At 40.0% G+C, this 21,742-nt stretch overlaps 1 protein-coding gene across 6 annotated transcripts in view; it reads right to left on the bottom strand.

Annotated features, from left to right (window-relative positions):
* MTA3 (metastasis associated 1 family member 3) overlaps positions 1-21,742 on the bottom strand; it is a 171,908-nt gene that overhangs the window by 90,837 nt on the left and 59,329 nt on the right. For all 6 annotated transcript variants that reach the window (XR_007129960.1, XR_007129962.1, XR_007129961.1 and 3 more), the window contains exon 4: positions 19,016-19,142. Coding sequence is in view for 2 of the 6 variants with exons in the window: in XM_047744622.1 (XP_047600578.1) it covers positions 19,016-19,142 (127 nt within the window). In the remaining 4 variants the exon portion in view is untranslated. The remainder of the gene's footprint in view (positions 1-19,015; positions 19,143-21,742) is intronic.

Here is a 21,742-nt window from a genome sequence, read left to right as displayed (position 1 = left end):
AAAGATCACCGCAGGCCTATATCATTATTCATACCACTCTTCTACGAGGAACTATACGGCAACACAGAATTTCCAGAGACGACACACTTTCCCATAGATCACTGAAAAAGGTTCTTAAAAACATCCTCTGTCCTGCTTCAGAGACTGCGCAGTGTGCTGGGACAGACATATGAATCAATAATTATGACACAACACAGTCCCATGTCTAACGGCTGGTGCTGTTCGGTCTGCTATCTGCTTAACAGGTGTTCAGCATCATCCCACAGACTCAAACACCACATGTAAAAATGCACACAAATTATGTATTTCTTTTATTTAAAGACACTCCATATTTGTATAAATAAAAGAGGAAGTTGAAATGAGCATCCATTTCCCCACTGCCTGAAGACTCTCAGTTTCATAGCACTGCAGCTTGACTAGGGTCCCCGCATAGGAAAATGCAAATTTCTTAGTGCCACACCAGACTCACTGAGGTCAAATATCCTGGGGAGGGACCAAGAAATTCATTTGGTTGGGGCACCTGGGTGGCTCAGTGGGTTAAGCCTCTGCCTTCGGGGGCACCTGGGTGGCTCAGTGGGTTAAGCCGCTGCCTTCGGCTCAGGTCATGATCTCAGAGTCCTGGGATCGAGCCCCGCATCGGGCTCTCTGCTCAGCAGGGAGCCTGCTTTCTCCTCTCTCTCTGCCTGCCTCTCTGCCTGCTTGTGATCTCTCTGTCAAATAAATAAATAAAATCTTAAAAAAAAAAAAAAAAAAGCCTCTGCCTTCGGCTCAGGTCATGATCTCAGGGTCCTGGATAGAGCCCTGCGTCGGGCTCTCTGCTCAGCAGGGAGCCTGCTTCCTCCTCTCTTTCTGCCTGCCTCTCTGCCTGCTTGTAATCTCTCTCTGTCAAATAAATAAATAAAATCTTTAAAAAAAAAAAAATCCATTTGGTTGATAAGTATCACCAGATGATCCTTAGTCAGATTTACTGAATCCAAGTATCTCGGGGAGGGATCAAGGAGTCTACATGGAAAACAAGCATCACCAGGTGATCGTTAAGCACAGTGAACTTGAAAGCCACTAGTACAGAGATGCAGGGTCTGACTAAACCCCTTCTTGTTCAATGAAAGAATTTTTTTTTTTTTTAACTAAAAAAAGGCACTTTTCAGGGTATTTGGGTGATTCAGTGAGTTAAGCATCCAACTCCTGATTTTGGCTCAGGTCATGATTTCAGGGTGGTGAGATCAAGTTCCCCAAGAGGAATCCAGGCTCAGCAGGGAGAGTCTGTTATGAGATTCTCCCTCTCCCTCTGCCCCTCCCACACACTCGCCCACACAACATGCACGCCCTTTTCTCTCAAATAAATAAATCAATCTTTTTTTAAAAATAATTTCCCTCCATTTCTTATTTTATTTTATTTTTTATTTATTTGACAGCGAGACAGGGAACACAAGCCAGTGGGCAGGGGAGTGCTAAAGGGAGAAGCAGGCTTCCTGCAGAGCAGGGAGCCCAATGCGGGGCTTGATCCCAGAACCCTGGGATGACCCAAGTGGAAGGCAGACACTTAATGACTGAACCACCTAGGTGCCCCTAAATAAATCTTTTTTTATTTTTATTTATTTTTTTTAAAGATTTTATTTATTTATTTGACAGAGACCACAAGTAGGCAGAGAGACAGGCAGAGAGAGAGGGGGAAGCAGGCTCCCCGCCGAGCAGAGGGCCCGACGCGGGGCTCGATCCCAGGACCCTGGAATCACGACCTGAGCCAAAAGCAGAGGCTTTAACCCACTGAGCCACCCAGGTGCCCCAATAAATCTTTTTTTAAAAAGGCATTTTTCTCAACGGCCTTATGAGTCTTACAGTTGCTCAGATTCTGAACAGCTTCTCATATAAAAACAATGCTAGGTTCTGTGATTAAAAATTCAGTGAATAAGCAGTTTTACACAGCATTTAATCCACTGAATACAATGGACAACCAAACAAAAAAATAATGAAGTTCAAAGATCCAAAATGCTTTCAGAAAATTACATTTCACAACAGCAACACAGTTAAATAGGACTAAAAGAAAGATTCAAACTTCTGAATGAAATGATTTCCAAAGCAAAATTATATGCCTAAACAAATCACTGGCTAAGTGCAGAAAACATTTTCAAGTTAAGCAAGGACTAAGAATTTTTTCTATTTTAGAAGACTAATCGAAAAGAATGGCAAAACAATTAACTTCAAGGAAAACAAAAGGTTGTACAAGAAAGAATACACGGGGAATCCTTACATGTTCATAAAATAAAATGAATGATTATTAAGTTTAAAAAATGTGATATATTGGGAACATGAAGGAAAGGAAAAGAGAAGAGAGAGTAGAGAGAGATTTAGAAAATTGAAAAAGTAACAGTAGCAGTGTAAGAGTGGTGTAAATACAGAAGCCACAGAGAAAAGCTGAAAATGCCTGCGGAGGGGAAACTAGGCTTATGACTGCCTTGGATATTATTATATAACTATATGCATATATTTGACTTTTAAAAATAATACAATTTAAATTTAAAGTAAAAAGGGAGATCCTAATTAAACAAAGTGTATAAATTTGTATAATTAATACATATACCAAGAAGCAAAGATTATGTACGCATGCGTGTACACCAAGTTTTCTCAACCTTAGCATTATTAACATAGGAAGCCAGGGAATTCTTTGCTGTGGCAGGCTGTCCTATGTACACAGGGTGTTTAACAGTATTCCTGGCATCGACCCATTGGACAATAGTAGCACCCCCACACCTAGCTGAGACGACCAAAACTGTTCAGACTTTGCTGAATGACCCCCAGGAGACAAAACTGACCCTGGCTGAGAACCTCTGCTCTAGAGCTGATGAACCAGTCTTTCTTTCCCTCCCTCCCTCCCTTCCTTCCTTTCTCCCTCCCTCCCCCTCTCCCTTCCTTTAGTTAAAGATTTTATTCATTTAAGAGAGAGAGTGAGTGGGAGGGAGAGGGAGAAAGAATCTGAAGCAGAGTCTGTGCTGAGCACAGAGCCCAATGTGGGGCCTGATCCCAAGACCTCATGACCTGAGCCAAAATCAAGAATCAGATGCTTAACTGACTGAGCCACCCAGGCGCCCCGGAACCAGTTTTCTTACGCATTTCTTAAGAAACAAACACCTGAAAGACCCTAAAACAAAAGTGAAAGAATCTGATTTTATATCTTTAGACTATAAAAAGGACCAAAAAGAAAGAAATCTGGACTTTAAATATTCCTATTCAAAGATACATTTTCTGTTAATATTGCTTTAACAGATGTTAGGAAATAAAAATTAAAGAAGCTCAACAAAACAAAACCTGGAACAGGTGTTTGAGTAGGTAAGGTAAAGGAATAAAAAGCCAAGAAGAGAAGTCTGGGTTTAATGGGATAGATCAATGGGTTCTTCTTTTTAAGATTTTATTTATTTATTTGACAGAGAGAAAGAGATCACAAGTGGGCATAGAGGCAGGCAGAAAGAGACGGGGGAAGCAGGTTCCCTGCTGAGCAGAGAGCCTGATGTGGGGCTTGATCCCAGGACCCTGAGATCATGACCTGAGCAAAGGCAAAGGCTTAACCCACGGAGCCACCCAGGCTCCCCAGATCAATGGATTCTACAAAGAAAAATGACAAGTAATGTTTTGGAAAGCTCATTCTCTCTGTGGCATGTGGAGAAAACCAAAGCAACAAAACCTGAATCCATGATTCTGGAGATTTGATAACAAATACAAAACAAACTGTAAAAGAGGAATTCAAGGGGGAAAAAGATCCTTCTCTTGGTACCACTTCTGCCTTTTTTTTTTTTTCCCAAGATTTTATTTATTTATTTGATAGAGAGAGATACAGCAAGAGACGGAACACAAGCAGGAGGAATGGGAGTGGGAGAAGCAGGCCTCCTGCTGAGCAGGGAGCCCGATGTGGGGCTCGATCCCAGGATGTTGGGATCATGACCTGAGCCAAAGGCAGAAGCTTAACGACTGAGCCACCCAGGTGCCCCCGCTTTTGCCTTTTATAGCTAGAAGAAAGTGGAATGTCCAAAAGAAGTCAGTAGGTATCAGGAAGGTCCTCTTTCCTAGCACAGTATGACAAACTGTTCTGATTCCCAAAAAAATCTCACAGGCATTTTCACAACCATGTGGAACACCAGAGCTTGGGACAACATGTAGAATATACTTTCATCCAGCCCAGTGGGATTCTGGGATTCACCCAGCCCATTCTGCCCTGGGATTCTTGTCAGAGAAGGAAACACTTCAACCTACAGAGGATGATCATTTCAAGGTAAAGATGATACCATACAAAGACAACATTCAAGAAGAAGTGTGCTAAACATGTAGACTTTAAAATGTTAAATTGTGGTATGATTTTCTCTCACTGCATTTTTCCTCTTTCTTCTACTAAGCAATCCTATGAGTTTAAGAATGCTAAGTAATAACTTCCTTATGTTAATTTCCTTTTTTTATTAGATTTATTTCACTTTAGAGAGACTGCGAGCATGAGAGTGTGAGCAGGGGGAGGGACAGAAGAGAATCTTCAAGCAGACTCCCTGCTGAGTGCAGATCCCCCCCCCCCCCCCCGCAATGTGGGGTTTGATTCCACGACCCACGAGACCATAACCTGAGTTGAAACCAAGAGCTAGATGCTTAACCAACTGAGCCGCAGGCGCCCCTCTTGTGTTAGCTTCTTAAATAGGACTACTTGTAGTCATCCACAGTACTCTTTTGGCTAATTAAAATTTTGTTTACAAACAGCAATTAAATCGCAAAAAATCTAACATCTTAAAATAAAAACATTGGCATAATAAAAATTAGTACAGGAAGAAAAATTCTTTTATTAGAATCTTTTTTTAGATTCCAAATAAGTTCCTTTAATATTAATAGCTAATCTGAAGAGAGTCTGCAAATTTAAGGGAGTTCTATGTTAGCATCACTACCTATTTTTCAATAAACATAAGTCTTTTAAAAATTGTTTCCTCAGGGGGTGCCTGGGTGGCTCAGTGAATTAATTGTTTCCTCAGGGGGTGCCTGGGTGGCTCAGTGAGTTAAAGCCTCTGCCTTCGGCTTAGGTCATGATCCCAGGGTTCTGGGATCGAGCCCCACATCAGGCTCTCTGCTTGGCAGGGAGCCTGCTTCCCTTCCTCTCTCTCTCTGCATGCCTCTCTGCCTACTTGTGATCTCTGTCTATCAAATAAATAAATAAATAAATCTTTAAAAAAAATTTTGTTTTCTCAGGTTACCTGGCTGACTCACTCATTAGAGCATGTAGGGTTGTGAGTTCAACCCCCACATTAGGCATAGAGCTTTAGTTAATTTTTTGGTTGTTGCTTTCTCTAAAGATGACAAAAAAAGGCCTAATAGACTTAAAAATTACAAAACCCTAAAAAGTAAAACAACCGGGGCGCCTGGGTGGCTCAGTGGGTTAAGCCTCTGCCTTCAGCTCAGGTCATGATCCCAGAGTCCTGGGATTGAGCCCCATATCGGGCTCTCTGCTCAGCAGGGAGCCTGCTTCCCTCTCTCTCTCTCTCTCTCTCTCTCTGCCTGCCTCTCTGCCTACTTGTGATCTCTGTCTGTCAAATAAATAAATGAAATCTTAAAAAAAAAAAAAGTAAAACAACCCATAAAACAAAAACCAAATCACAAATCCTTTTTCACTTGAATTTCCCTGCACAGAAATACAAATAAATACAAAATCCAAAAAACATAATTAGGACATTCTCATCTATTTTACTTGGTATAATTTATTTTGTACATCTCCTCAAAATCACACTGTGAAGTGACCCATGCACAAGTCTATACTTTGCAGCATTCATTTTAACACCGAAAGACTAAAATGAACCAATTGTTTGTCAATTAGGATTAAACAAATTAGACATATAAAACAGCTACAGAAAAGAATGAAGCAGATCTTTACTATCAGATATGGAATTATTACCAAAATAATTTCATTTAAAAACCACAACACAGACAGTAAGATAGAGTCACTCATGTCAAGCAGTGACTCATGTCAAGCAATGATGTAAAGCCAAGGGCATTACAGCTAAGACCAGATACCACCGAAACCAGCATGGGCAGATGGCTTCCAAAACTGATAACCCACAAAGCCAAGACAGCCCGGAAGAACTGAGAGCTGATAATCAGTACAACTAGAAGAGACCTGCAAAGGCCCAAGACTGACTATACTCCTTTAAAAATGAAGGGCTTTTGCAGCAAACAGACTCTCTAGATGCTGACCCTTCCGTGTCTGGGCGCACTAAAAAGGCAACTGCCCCCTGAAAGCTCTGCCAGATTGATCTCTGACCACAACAGAGATGCTCCAGTGATCGAACCTAATAAGCAGTAAGCACCAAGAGCTGACCTGGATGGGACCAAGACATCATCTCAACTGTGCACTCACAGACTGACTGAGTATCTGGTTCGTTTACTTCTTACCCCGTACTGTATCTTATCTGCTGTGTGACTTTGTACTGTGCTTTTCTTTGTGTGCCCTGTATGAAGGCAAGTTGAATGTATAGTGAAATGTCACTGAGTCTGGAACCCCAGTTTACAATTGTTACAATTACAATTGTCACTGAGTCTGTAAACCCCCCGATTTACAATCATGTTAACCTTGCTTTGACTGAATAAAGCTTACTGTGGAAAGACACAACTCAAATAGGTAGATGCCTTTATAGCATGTTCACAACATATAATATAATAGTATGTAATTTACTCCACGACTTACTACAGACACAAACACACACACCTCATTGCTTCTATGTACATGAAGTGTTTCTAGAAGTACACACAAGATTCTAGGAATAGTGATAGAATGGGGGGCTGTATAGGAGCAAGAAATTTTACTGTGTACTCCACATTTTGATTTTGAACCCCATACTATGATTTTGAGCCATGTCAATATATTACATATCCTCCCCAAATGTTTACATTTTTTTTTATGATTTTATGTATCTGACAGAGAGAGACACAGCAAGAGAGGGAACACAAGCAGGAGGAGTGGGAGGGAGAGAAACAGGCTTCCCACAGAGCAAGGAGCCCAATATGGGGCTCAATTCCAGGACCCTGGGATCAGGGCCTGAGCCAAAGGCAGACACTTAACGACTGAACCACCCAAGTGCCCCACAGGGAGAGAGTGTCCCAAGCAGACTCTGTGCTAAGCATGGAGACTGACTCGGGGCTTGATCATATGACCCTCAGGTCAGGACCTGAGCTGAAACCAAGAGTCAGACGTTTAACCGACTATGCCACCCAAGGGCCCTTGTTTACATTTAAAAAAAATTTTTTTTCATCATGATTAAGTGAATGCTATAATTCCCATCACCTATTTCACTCATGCCCTTACCCCACCCCATTCTGGTAACTATCAGTTTGTTCTCTCTATATAAAGAGTCTATTTCTTGGTTTGTCTCTTTTTTCCTTTGCTCTTTTGTTTTGTTTCTTAAATTCCACATATGAGTGAGATCATACGGTATTTGTCTTTCTCTACTGACTTATTTCAGTTAGCATTATATTTTCCAGCTCCATCCACCTTTTTGCAAATGGCAAGATTTCATTCTTTTTTATGGTTGAGTAATGTTCCTGTGTGTATGCGTGCACGCACACACCCCACATCTTCTTTATCCATTCACCTATCTTGGGCTGCTTCCATAGTTTGACTATTGTGAACAATGCTGCAATAAACACAGGAGTACATGTATCCCTCTGAATTCGTGTTTTTGTATTTTGGGGGTAAACACCCAGTAGTGAGTATTGTTAAATTTTTTTTTCTATTTTTAATTGTTTGAGGAAACTACATACTGTTTTCTAAAGTGGCTGCACCAGTTCACATTCCCAACAATGCAAGAGGGTTTCCTTTTTTTTTTTTTTTTTTTTAAAGAGAGGTGTTTGTTTTGTTGTTTGTTTTTTAAGATTTTATTTATCAGTGAGAAAGAGCACACAAACTGGGGGAGAGGCAGAGGGAGAAGCAGGCTCCCTGCCGAGCAAGGAGCCCAACGATACGGGACTTGACCCCAGCACCCTGGGATCACGACCTGAGCTGAAGGCAGATGCTTAACAGACTGAGCCACCCAGGTGTCCCAAGGCGGTTGCTTTTTTATCCACATCTTCACCAACACTTGTTTCTTGAGTTTTTAATTTTCGCCATTCTGACAGTATAGTTTCAGTTTGCATTTCCCTGATGATAAGTGATGCTGAACAAAATCTTTTTATGTGTCTGTCGGTCATCTATATGTCTTCTCTGGAGAAATGTCTGCTTATGTCTTCTACTCATTTTTCATCAGATTATCTATTTTTTCGGTGTTGAGCTGAATAAGTTCTTCATATATTTTGTATATTAATCCTTTATTAGATATGTCATTTGCAAATATCTTCTCGCATTCCATAGGATGCCTTTAATTTTGATTTTTTTCCTTCACTGTACAGAAACTTTTTATTCTGATGTAGTCCTAAATAGTTTTTTTTTTTAATTTTATTTATTTGACAGAAAGAGAGACAGCGAGAGAGGGAACACAAGCAAGGGGGAGAGGGAGAAGCAGTCTTCCTGCTGAGCAGGGAGCCCGATATGGGGCTCAATCCCAGGACCCTGGGACACAACCCGAGCCAAAGGCAGATGCTTTACAACTGACCTACACAGGTGCCCCCTAAATAGCTTATTTTTGCTTTTATTACTCTTGCCTCAGGAGATATATCTTGGAAAATTGTGTTACAACTGATGTCAGAGAAATTATTGCCTGTGCTGTCTTCAATGATTTTTATGGTTTCTGGTCTCACATTTAGGTCTTTAACTCATTTTTAGTGTTTTTTTTTTTTCTTTTGTATATAGTAAAAAAATATGGTCCAATTTTATTCTTTTGCATGTAGTTAGCTATCCAGTTTTCCCAATACCATTTGTTGAAGAAGACTTTCTCCCACTGCATATTTGTTCTTCCTTTGTCAAAGATTAATTGACCATATAATTATGGGTTTATTTCTGGGTTTTCTAGTCTGCTCCACTGATCTATGTGTGTACTTTTATACCAGTACCATACTGTTTTAAGTACTACCGCTTTATAATATAACTTGAAGTCTGGAATTGTGATACTTCCAGTTAAGTTTTTCTTTTTCAAGATTGCTTTGGCTGTTTGAGGTCTTCTGGTGGTTCCATACAAATTTTAGGAATATTTGTTCTAGTTCTGTGAAAAATACTATTGGTATTTTGATAGGGACTGCATTAAATCTGTAGATTATTATGGGCAGTATAGACATTTAACAGTATTTGTTCTTCCAACCAAATGTTTATATTTTTTAAAAGGAGGGGGGCAGATCAGTTTTCTGTGATCTTGACGACAAAACAAATTTGCTCTATTATCCACTGCTTTTGGATGCCAATTTACTTCAAACCATATATGGATATACTATTCCCCAACCATGCCAATTCATAAACTCACTATGGCAATCTATTCCCATCAACTCTCATCTATTAACTACAGCTTTGCAGTCTCTGGAACATTTTTTATTTAAAAAAACAACTCTACTCCATAAATACACATTTTCAGTTCATTCATTAGTTTCTGATATGCATGACCACCTAAAGAAAAATTTTACCTTCAAATATTATTTGCTCTACATAAAATATGAACCAAAAAATTTTTCAAATTCCAACTTTTAGAAATGGATGGAAATGTTTTTTCACTGGTGAATAAACTTATCAGAGTCACAATGCATTTCCCAAACATTTGACAAGACTACTTGACAAAGAGACACACAGAGACAACTCCCAATACTGTAAACTATATTTTCTTAGTGACCTGAGAGAAGTTTAACAGCATTCTAATGTGGGGTGGGTATTACTTTTAGAGTCTCTCTCCCTCTCCCTTTGTCCCACCCCCAAAAAATAAAAAAATTAAAAAATTAAAAAATTTTTAAAAAGGAGGAATTGAAATTTATTAAAATAATAAATTGTACTATTTTGTCAAGAACGTTCTTAAGTGGAATCTGAGATGCCTTTTCTCATACATCTTTCTTTAGATTTATTCTAGGTGTTTGATGCTTTTTGGTGACACTGTAAATGATATCTCTTTTTTGGGAGCAGGGGAGAGGGAGAGAGAGAATCTTAAGCTGGCTCCACACCCAGTGCGGAACCCAGCGAGGCTCAATCTCACGACGCTGAGATCATGATCTAGCCAAAACCAAGAGTTGGAGGCTTAACTGGTTGAGTCACCTAGGCACCCTAAACGTATCTTTTTAATCTTAGTTTTCTGACTGACCCCCTCTTCACACCATATACATAAAACAGACTTACACACAAAAGGTGGGGCACCTGGCTGGCTCAGTTGGTGGAGCATGAGACTCTTGATCAGGTCATGAGTATGAGCCCCCTGCTGGGTACAGAACTTCCTTTTTTAAAAAAAAATTTATTTATTTATTTATTTTTAAATATTTTATTTACTTATTTGACAGAGAGAGAGATCACAAGTAGGCAGAGAGGCAGGCAGAGAGAGAGGAGGAAGCAGACTCCCCACTGAGCAGAGAACCCTATGAGGGGCTCAATCCTAGGACTCTGAGATCAAGACCTGAGCTGAAAGCAGAGGATTAACAAGCTGAGCCACCCAGGTGCCGCTACTTTTTTTTTTTTTTTAAAGGGGGGTTAAAAAATACAAAAGGTAAAACAGTCTAACTTCAAGAAAACACAGAAGAGTAGTACCTTCATGATCACAGGAAATCTCTGCCTATTCCAGGGCAGTGATACTTGGATTTGTTTTTGAATGAGCACTGTTTCTGAGTGACAAAGTATTCTTACTCTAGTTTTATTCTGCTCCCTCACATATATCAAGCTTATCAGGCATGTCTGTCAGCTTCTCAAGAATGGAATTTTTCCAGCCTTTATTTAACGGTCCTCCCCTCCTCCTGCTGTTCCATTGTTCCTTTTCCAACCATATTTCTCAAATATTTAAAAACAAACCAACCAATCTAGAAAGAGCAAAGATGATCCCAGTGGCGCTGAAGAGTAAGCACTACTTAAAAAAAAAAAAAAAAAAGTGTAAGCACTACTTAATGAGAGAGGAAGTCCCACACACACGGAATGCAGTGCCTCAGCCATTCCTGGGCACTTCCGGCAATGCACAGCCCAGTCCAACGGTACACATTAAGAGTAGAAAAGAGAGGGGCGCCTGGGTGGCTCAGTGGGTTAAGCCGCTGCCTTCGGCTCAGGTCATGATCCCAGGTCCTGGGTTCGAGCCCCACATCGGGCTTTCTGCTCAGCAGGAAGCCTGCTTCCTCCTCTCTCTCTCTGCCTGCCTCTCTGCCTACTTGTGATTTCTCTCTGTCAAATAAATAAATAAAATCTTTAAAAAAAAAAAAAAGAGTAGAAAAGAGAAACACAGGAATGACACACCCAAATGTCAGTGGTGCTGAATGCAGGAATGACAAGGGTATGTGCCTGTGTACGTGCCTCTTCCTGTATTTTCAACATTTCAACAATAAATTATAACTTTCACTATCAGAAAATAAACAAATTTATTTTAAAATTTTAATATGCAGGGGCGCCTGGGTGGCTCTGTAGGTTAAGCATCTCCCTTCGGCTCAGGTTGTGGTCCCAGGGTCCTGGGATAGAGGCCCTCTTCAGGCTCCCTGCTCAGCCGAGAGTCTGCTTCTCCCTCTGCCTCTGCCCCTCCCCACTGCTTTTGTTCTCTCATGTAATCTCTCTCTCTCTCAAATAAAATCTTTAAAGTTTCAAAGATTTTTTTTTTTTTTTTATTTGACAGAGAGAGAGAGAGATCACAAGTAGGCAGAGAGGCAGGCAGGGGGTGAGGGTGGGGGAAAGCAGGCCCCCTGCCGACCAGAGAGCCTGACATGGGGCTCGATCCCAGGACCCCAGGACCATGACCCAAGCCAAAGGCAGAGGCTTTACCCCACTGAGCCACCCAGGTGCCCCAAATCTTTAAAATTTTAATGCTGGGGCTCAATCACATGACTCTGAGATCAGAACCTGAGTTAGAACCAAGAGTCAGATACCTGACTATGCCACACAAGCGCCTCTGAACTGACAATGATTCTTGAAAGAAAGAGCATTTTGCAAGAAAAATGTACTCTTAAATTAAAAACAGGTCTGCATCACATGGTACCAATAGTTAATGATACTAGTTTACTGCTACTGGAGAAAGGAGGATAAAGCAGAGTTCTCAATGAATTTCCATCTATTCTGTCTTTGTTAGAACCAGCCATGTTGTCAGCAAGTGATAAAAATGAAATCAAAATGGTCTTTTCCCTCTCTGTCTAATGTCCAAATTTGCAAATTATAAAATAAACTTCTTCCCATTCTGTCTAATGTGTTTGCATTTCAGGAAGAAAACCCAAAATACGGAAAACCATAAAGATGAAAGTTGCTTGCAGGGCACTTGGGTGGCTCAGTCAGTTAAGTGTCTCCCTTCAGCTCAGGTCATGATCCCAAGGTCCTGGGATCAAGCCCCACATTGGGCCCCCTGCTCAGTAGGGAATATGCTTCTCTCTCTCACTCTCTCTCAAATGAATAAATAAAATCTTTTTTTTTTTTTTAAGTTGCTTGCATTTTCTGATATTAAAACAAATCTAAAACCTATCAAATGCCAAATTCCTATTTATACTCATGATGCAGACACATGCTTACTAATGAGAATGATCTCATTTATTCACAAAGTAAAAACTGACTAAATAAAATAAGTCTTCAATAAACAACAAATGAGTATGTATCTCTACAAACTTGCATCAAGAACTTCGGTTAAATAAAATCCCAAAAATGGAACTGTTAGATATGTACATATTATAATCTGATGTTTCTAATTATAGTAACACTCAAATATATTAGAGTTATTTATCTATTTCCCTACCTTTACCAACACTGGGGATCAAGAAAAGAACTCTGGTCTTCCATCCTTCAAGTAACTCCTGCTCGCTAGAAACTTCAATTTCTCCCTTTCTCATGGTTGCTATATACTGTTCATAAACTCACCTTATTCAGTGATAGTATGCACACAAAAACAACTTCCTATCCTCTAACTAGCCCTCCAGGTAAAAGCCTGACGCTGACTCTGATAACTCACTCTCTCTGAGAGTCCTGAGTAACCCGTAATTCCAGACATCCAATCCTTCATTCTCATGAAAGGAGGGAGGCACATAATCTAAAATTTCACTTATGATCAGTAATAGTTGAGAAGAGATTATTCTACTATCTGTTGATGACTTTTTATGCCCTTCAAGAATAGGAACTTAAATGAAAACAATGCAAACTTTTAATTCTGACCGGCTGTTTCGTGCTGTGTTCCACAGCAGGCAGGAAAAAGAAAAATAAAGACACCAACCTTCAAGAATCTTACACCCTAGGGGCGCCTGGGTGGCTCAGCGGGTTAAGCCGCTGCCTTCGGCTCAGGTCATGATCTCAGGGTCCTGGGATCGAGCCCCGCATCGGGCTCTCTGCTCAGCGGAGAACCTGCTTCCTCCTCTCTCTCTGCCTGCCTCTCTGCCTGCTTGTGATCTCTCTCTGTCAAATAAATAAATAAAAAATCTTTAAAAAAAAAAAAAAATCTTACACTCTAAGATGATGCCTGTCTAGAACAATCGAGACAAATTATACATAAGCCCCAAGATTTTTAATGGCTGCTCAAGATATTTTTTCAATTGAATTAAGAAAGCTTCTCATTTTGGAGGTGAGGAGACCATGCAGCAGCAGCACGGCATGGCAGAAACCAAGGAGAGGTTCCTACCGATTGTGGTTGCAGTCCGTCTTCTACAGAGCAAGAACAGAGATCATCTATATTCTGGAATCCTAGCCTAAAATTTGTTTAAAGGGATAAGAAGTAAGGATTTCTCTGAGGCACCCTGCCATGAAGGGACTACTTGAACACTATGTGCATTTATGTCTTTAAGACTTACCCTACAGCTGACATCACTTTCTGAAATAGCTTCTCTGAACTTCTTAAAATGCATGGACGAGGTTAAGCAATGAGGCAGGCAGGATCCTTACCAGTGATGCTCTGAATGAGGGCCAAGTCTAACAACATGGATATAATGCTTTCTCCACCATCACTCTGTCTTCACAATAAGGGCAGACTTAAAGGACAAATCATCAGGTCCAAAAGCCCTTACTGCAGGAAATATTTGAGGCCAATAATCAACAGGTACCTAAGAAAATGCTTTTAAGACACAATGAAGCATAACTTCAAAGGCTGTGATCCAGAATCCCAAGTTGGCAAACAGGAAAGAACTGGCTCTTTTTAAATGACTAACTACCTGCACCAGAGGCTGGGAAGAGGCATTAATCATCATACGCAGAATGCTGTAATTAGCAGCTTTTAAAAGCCAAGCTTTTTGTGTTCAAAATGTGGAAAAAACTGACACTGGACCAAATACAAGATATATCCATAAACTCAGGCACCCAATCAAGCAGGTAGTTCCCAGCGGTTACTGTACATCTAGCATGGCAGCATCATCTTTTAGTATAATAGTACAGTTTATATGTTTAACTTAGTTTTTAATGTAGTCTGTCCTGTTGACCTGAACATCTGAGTAGAAAATTATGTGAAAAAATAAAATATCAAAGAGCCTACCCATCCAACAAGTAATTCAATAGCTTTTCTTTTATCTCTGATGCTGTTTAACACCTCCGGTCATAGACACTTCGTAATTCTGTCCATCTGCAGCCATGTGGTCTGGGTTCAATCTCCCAATCTGCTATGTAAAAGTCATGAAACTGACAGGTTACTTAACCTTTTCGTGCTTCAGTCTCGTCTGTAAAATGGGGATAACAGGACCTACTTTATAAAGTCAGTGTGAGGAGTAAATAAAATACATATAAAGCAACTGGAATAACATCTGTCACAAAGGTTCAATGAATGTCAGAATTTTTAAAAGCCAAGGCTGATAAATATGGTCTATCTCTAAGACTGAATACAGTATTATATATCCTGAACAGGTCCAGCATGTGACATAACAATGTTATAGTGCTTTAGAGAGTTTGCAGCATATCATCTATTAGTAATGACTTCAGGCACTGTGCATGATGTGAGCTGCCTCTCTTCCTGCACCCCCAAAAAGCATTCCAAAGATGTTTTAATTGCTCAAGTCCTACGTAGCTCATGAACACCAAGTAAATCCCTAACCATCCAGAACTGTCCTGGTCCTGGTGACTCTCCCTCTCTGCCAGTGGGATCAGAAGGAACAAAGAGTTGCCTCCATGCCACTGTGAAATGCTTACAATACCCAGTGAGTATTGTGGCTCACAAACTACAAAGGACCTCAGGAATGCCTCAGTCAGGCTTTCTCCTACGTTCCATATGCCACTGAGGAAATTCTGGGCACTTGATAATGTCCCTGGAGAATAAAAAGCCAGTATTCACCAAATTACCCCTCTTTGCTGCCAAAGAACAATGGGGTTTCAGTAATTTTCTCCTGTTACAGCAGAAATAGATAGGGCATGACTTCAACATTAGCAAAATGTGAAGATCACTCCAATGTGCACTTGTTTACATCAGCATGAGGGCTGGCTAGCACGGCTCTGTGCTTTGGCCAGAGACTGCCCCTAACCCCATTCAGCTGTTTGGCAATGAAAGCCACAGATGACAAATTGTGGCTCTGTACTACTCCCTCTCAACTTAGAGAACAGAACAACAAAAATTAAAAGCCTCAAATGTTTATAATGCATCATAATTCAAAAGAATTGCCAGTAAATTCACCCAATAAACTCCTTAAATTTACAAGATGGGGACCTCATCTTAATTTATCAAGCACCTAGGGGTGCCTGGGTGGCTCAGTGGGTTAAAGCCGCTGCCTTCGGCTCAGGTCATGGTCCCAGGGTCTTGGGATCGAGCCCCGCATCGGGCTCTCTGCTCAGCGGGGAGCCTGCTTCCCTTCCTCTCTCTCTCTGCCTGCCTCTCTGCCTACTTGTGATCTCTGTCTGTCAAATAAATAAATAAAATCTTAAAAAAAAAAAATTTATCAAGCACCTAGTAAATGCCTTAATCTAGAATATACTCAGAAAACATGTTCAACAGTGACTGAATGAATAATCCTATACTCTATGTAATTTCTGTGTTCAACACAGAGGTGTCCTAATAATTATATTTCAATAAATTGTCTCAGTTCTTATGGATGATGAAAAACACAATACTAGTTTTTCCATTCCAAGCAATCTGTTAAAGGAAACATTACTTATAAACAGATTCTAAGCTATCAGGATGGTAAATTAAAAATGTACTTGCATGTTTTGGATACATTTTTAAAACCATTTGTCAGATTCTTGTTCTGGCAAGATTCTTATGACTAGCCACATTACTTCTTGAGCTTAAAATGAATCTTTATATTCTAGCTTCTTCCAATTAAGTAATAAATGCATATGGCTCTTCGGCATTTATTATCTATGTCTTTAAGAAAATTATGAAATATGTTTCCATGTTCCATCGATTTGAACAAAAATTAGCTTACTTTCCTACTTCTTGAAATACCCCATTGGTAGATAAAATGACTGTTTCTACATTACCTGGCATGATTATTTTTTCCAGCAAAGGACCCAAGTCACACAGAATATACTAACTCTAGCCAATTTAAACACAGTTTCTCCTAAAAAAAACTAATAAAGTCAAACAGCTAACAGACACATGAGAAAATGTTCAATATTACTCAGCATCAGAGAAATACGAGTTGAAACCACAATGAGATACCACCTCACACCAGTCAGAATGGCTAAAATTAACAACTCAGGTAAAACAGATGTTGGCGAGGACATAGAGAAAGGGGAACCCTCTTACACTGTTGGGTGAGAAGGCAAGCTGGTGCAGCCACTCTGGAAAACAGCAACTGCACTATTAGTATTTATCCCAAGGATACAAACATAGTGATTCGAGGGGCACATACACCCCAATGCTTATAGCAGCAATGTCCACAATAGCCAGCCCAGATGTTCATCAACAGATGAATGGATAAAGAAGATGTGGTATACACACACAATGGAATATTACTCAGCCATCAAAAAGAATGAAATCTTGCCATCTGCAATGACATGGCTGGAACTAGAGGGTATCCACAAGTGAAATAAGTCAGTCAGAGAAAGACAAATATCATACGATTTCACTCATATGTGGAATTTAAGAAACAAAACAGATGAACACAGGGGAAAGGAAGGAAAAATAAAATAAGATAAAAACAGAAAGGGAAGCAAACCACAAGAGACTCTTAACAATAGGGAACAAACTGAGGGTTGCTGGAGGGGAGGTGGAGGGGGATGGAGTAACTGGGTGATGGGCATTAAGGAGGACACTTGATATAATGAGCATGGGTAGTGTATGCAACTGATGAATCACTAAATTCTACCCCTCAAGCTAATTATATACTATATATTAACTAAATTTAATTTAAATAAATAATAAATATTTTAAATGTTCTCAAATTAAAAAAAATTAAAAACTTCTTCAGCAATGCTGTCATGTTAACTACTGAGATCAAATTATTTCTGAAAAGATTTGGAGCACGAGGAATTCTAGAATCTCTGTCATACATTTTCTGCTTTAGAAACTCTGCATCCATTTCTGAAAAGAGAAATATGCACAAAAGTCCTGGGAACTGGGTGGGTACGTGGGCGTGTGTGTGTGTGTGTGTGTGTGTGTGTGATACAAGGACCAAATCACAGCTTAAGTAAGTCTCCAAACCTGACTTAGGCCAAAAAAGACAGATTCAATACCCACACTGGGGGAAAGACAAGGGGCTAATTTTTGAAATAAAATTAATATACTGTATTTCCCTAGATAAACCATTTTTTAAAAGATTTATTTATTTGACAGAGAAGAGATCACAAGTAGGCAGAGAGGCAGGCAGAGAGGGGGAAGCAGGCTCCCCACTGAGCAGAGAGCCCAGATGCAGGGCTCCATCCCAGTACCCTGACCAAGATCATGACCTGAGCTCAAGGCAGAGGTTTAACCCACTGAGCCACCCAGGAACCCCTAGATAAACCATTTTTAAGGTAATCATGACTAGTAGAGAGGTGAATTAAGTAAAGATTATGAACAAAAGCTGAAAAACTTGCAGTAACTTGAGGCGGATAACGACACTGCCCTCCCTCGCACACAGCGCCCTGCCTCCACCCACAGGCCGCCAGGCTCACCCCACTGTCTCTCTGAGGTTGAATAAATGCCAACTACTTTCTGAAGCTGACCTGACCTTGACAGTTAGTAACTGCCTACCTTTTGAGTTCAAACATTTTGTTAGACTTCCAAGATATGTATGCTTAAATGTTACCACCAGCATATTTCATAAAAGGCCACCAGCGTTCCTCCACAACCCCCAAAATTACAAACCAGGGACAGAATTTCTTCACTTTGGCTTCCCATCAAAGTACAGAGCAGATACGAGTTAAGTAATACAAAATATAGTTTTCATCCCAGAGATCCTCCAAAGAAAGTAAAAGGCCATATATTCTACAAGGTCAAGAATCACTCGCCTGGGAACCAGATCTTGTGTTTTATTTTTTTATTTTTTTATTTTTTTTAAAGATTTTATTTATTTATTTGACAGAGAGATCACAAGCAGGCAGAGAGGCAGGCAGAGAGAGAGGAGGAAGCAGGCTCCCTGCTGAGCAGAGAGCCCGATTCGGGGCTCGATCCCAGGTCTCTGAGATCATGACCCGAGCCGAAGGCAGCGGCCCAACCCACTGAGCCACCCAGGCGCCTGAGATCTTGTGTTTTAGTTCTAGGATTCTAATGCCCGCCTCTGTAACATTCTAGGAACCTGGAGAAAACCAGCATTTCCTGGTGGTTGCGGGACACTCTTCTGCAGGATGCATGCATGTGGATTGGGAAAGTCTGGATTCAAGCAGAGCTAAAATGGTCACTTGACTATAGAACACCTGCAGGGCTTTAATAAGGTAATCACACTATACATTTCCTAGATAAAATCCCATTATGATGCCTTTAGTAAACCAAGTTGAGCAAGATCATGAGGCAAATTTAGAAATGCTTCAAAGAAGGCTGTTCTGTGTTTTTTTCTCATTGCCACGATATTACTGAATACTTCCTATCAGCCTCTAAGCTGCTCTTACCTGATATGAGTTGCAGGCAGAGATTCATACTGGCGTGACAAGAAGAGCTCCCTATGTTTCAGCTGATGCTTCTGTTTATCCGTCAAGTCGGCTTCAATTGTGGTTTCTGATTCTTCCTCAATTTCTTCTACACAAATAAAATTCAAAGAATGCATTATTACAGGGCACATTATCTATCTGGACATCAAGACAGATTAACCTTTCATTCAAAATGTTCTTCAAACCAACTTTCATTATTTTATTTTAAATTTACATATCTAACTTGTCATTTGCATTACAATCATAAAATGACATGAATTGGGGCCACAAACAAAGAGGAAGAACTCTAATTTTAAAATGGCAGATGGAACATATGCATTTATCTCCTCTTCCCCCATAAAACCACACCAAATAGCAATTAAAATGCACACACATTTCAATGACAATAAAAGTGGAAACGACGATAGAAGAATCAGCCAAAAAAAAGTTTTAGAGGATGGAAAGCAGATGCAAAAAAAAAAAAAAAAAAGTGCAAACTTAGCCAAGAGAGGGAAGTGATAATCTATATACGTATAGACAGATGCAAGGAGAAGGCAAGCACAAAGCTTGAAGTGACTTAGACGTCAAAGACATCAAGTATTGTGAGAAAGAGGGGAGGGCAAGAGAAAAAGACATCAGGAAAGGTTGAAAGTCTATCTACAACACTCTAACTAAATCCCAGACTTTTCTATTTAAAAAAGAGAACAGCCAGAAAGTAAATAAATAAAAAGTAAAAAAGAATAATTGGAAAACAAGAAATAGGGTAACACTTTTAAAATTTGGGGCGCCTGGGTGGCTCAGTGGTTAAGCCGCTGCCTTGGACTCAAGTCATGATCTCAGGGTCCTGGGATCGAGCCCCGCATCGGGCTCTCTGCTCAGCAGGGAGCCTGCTTCCCTTCCTCTCTCTCTGCCTGCCTCTCTGCCTACTTGTGATCTCTCTCTGTCAAATAAATAAATAAAATCTTAAAAAAAATATATTAAAATTTGATAACACACAAAAAGCTAATGGAAGGATTAGAAAGTACTGCTAAGGAAATCTCCCAGAAATTTCAACACTAAGACAAAGAGATAAGTGAAAACCGAAAGCTAAAATAAATAAAATAAAATAAAATAAAAAATAATTCATGAAGCCCAACATCCCAAGACTAAAAGTTTCAGAAAGACAACAATAGGGAAGACACATTTCTTCATCTCTTTTGGTGGGGAGAGGGGAGTAAGGAAAGACCTATCAAAGAAATGATTCAAGAACATTTGCCCTTACTGAGGGAGAGGCACGTCCACACTGAATTTCCAGCATACTTAAATTTTTTAAGTGCTAACATGAGATCACAGAAGTTTACAGAAAGAAAACATAGGTCACATGCAAAGATCTAGAATCAGAGTGGAATTCTATATGAATAGCAACACTATTCTATCCTAAGATGGTGGAGAAATGTTATTCAAGAGGAAAAATGATAATCAACCTAGAATTGTACTTGCAAATTGTAAACTATTTATCAAGTCTGGAAACAGAGTAAGAATAATCTTTCATTCATTCAACCAACATTTATTAGGTGCCCAAAACAGGCAATATTTGAGATGCTAGAGACAAGCGGTGAGCTTAAGTTATTAGAGAAGAAACAATTCAAAGTATTTGCCCTTGAGAAGCAGGGTTGGAAGCAAGGGATAGGAGACAGTGACATTTCACGAAAGTTTAAAAAAAAAAAAAAAACCACTGCATTTAATAATCTTTTCAAAGAAAAATATGAGGGCTCCTGGGTAGCTCAGTTGGTTGGGCAACTCCCTTCGGCTCAGGTCATGATCCTGGAGTCCCAGGATCGAGTCTCGCATCAGGCTCCATGGGGAGTCTGCTTCTCTCTCTGACCTTCTCCCCTATTATGCTCTCTCTCTCTCTCAAATAAATAAATCTTTAAAAATAAAAAAAATTTTTAAAAGTAAAGAAAAATATGAACAAGTATCATTTACAAATATAATTCTAAGTAATTTTAGACACAAAACTTTCTTAATATAATACCTCTAGGGGCTCACAGATCCTCCCTCTGCAGCCTTACCTGGCCAGGCTGGGTGGGAATAGCAGTGGGGGGGGGACTCAGATGGTAAGACTAGACGAAGGGGTAGGAAGAGCTTAAGTTTAGGACTCAGAGGCCTTACTTTTGGGGCACTGATGGGCAACACACACATACACACACGGGTATATTTCTGCTTCTCACTATTCTTGTAAATTCTCATTTATGGACCCAGAATCACAAATGAGATTTTATCACATATATAATTTTCTAATTATGCAGTGTTTTTGAACTGTGTAAGGGCAATGAATGGGATTAAGTATCAGATCTTTTCTACAATACTTTCAAATTCTTAAAACTCTCGATTGAAAATGAACCTGAAAAACTGATTTAGAAAGGCTCACTTAGGGGCCCCTGGGTGGCTCAGTGGGTTAAGCCTCTGCCTTCAGCTCGGGTCCTAGTTTCAGGGTCCTGGGATCGAGCCCCACATCAGGCTCTCTGCTCAGCAGGGAGCCTGCTTCCCCCCTCTCCCTCTGCCTGCCTCTCTGCCTACTTGTGATCTCTCTGTCAAATAAATAAATAAAATCTTAAAAAAAAAAAAAAGACTCACTTAGACTAAAGTGACTTAAAGTTCTTCAAACACTCTTTTTAATCAACTACTCAAAAAGAAACCCAACACTAAAACGGCCAGATACTTCCACAG

The sequence above is a fragment of the Lutra lutra genome, chromosome 9, assembly GCF_902655055.1.
Source record: "Lutra lutra chromosome 9, mLutLut1.2, whole genome shotgun sequence".
NCBI lineage: Eukaryota > Metazoa > Chordata > Mammalia > Carnivora > Mustelidae > Lutra > Lutra lutra.
The sequence above is the reverse complement of the archived record's forward strand: the minus strand, read 5'-3'. Positions and strand labels throughout refer to the sequence as shown.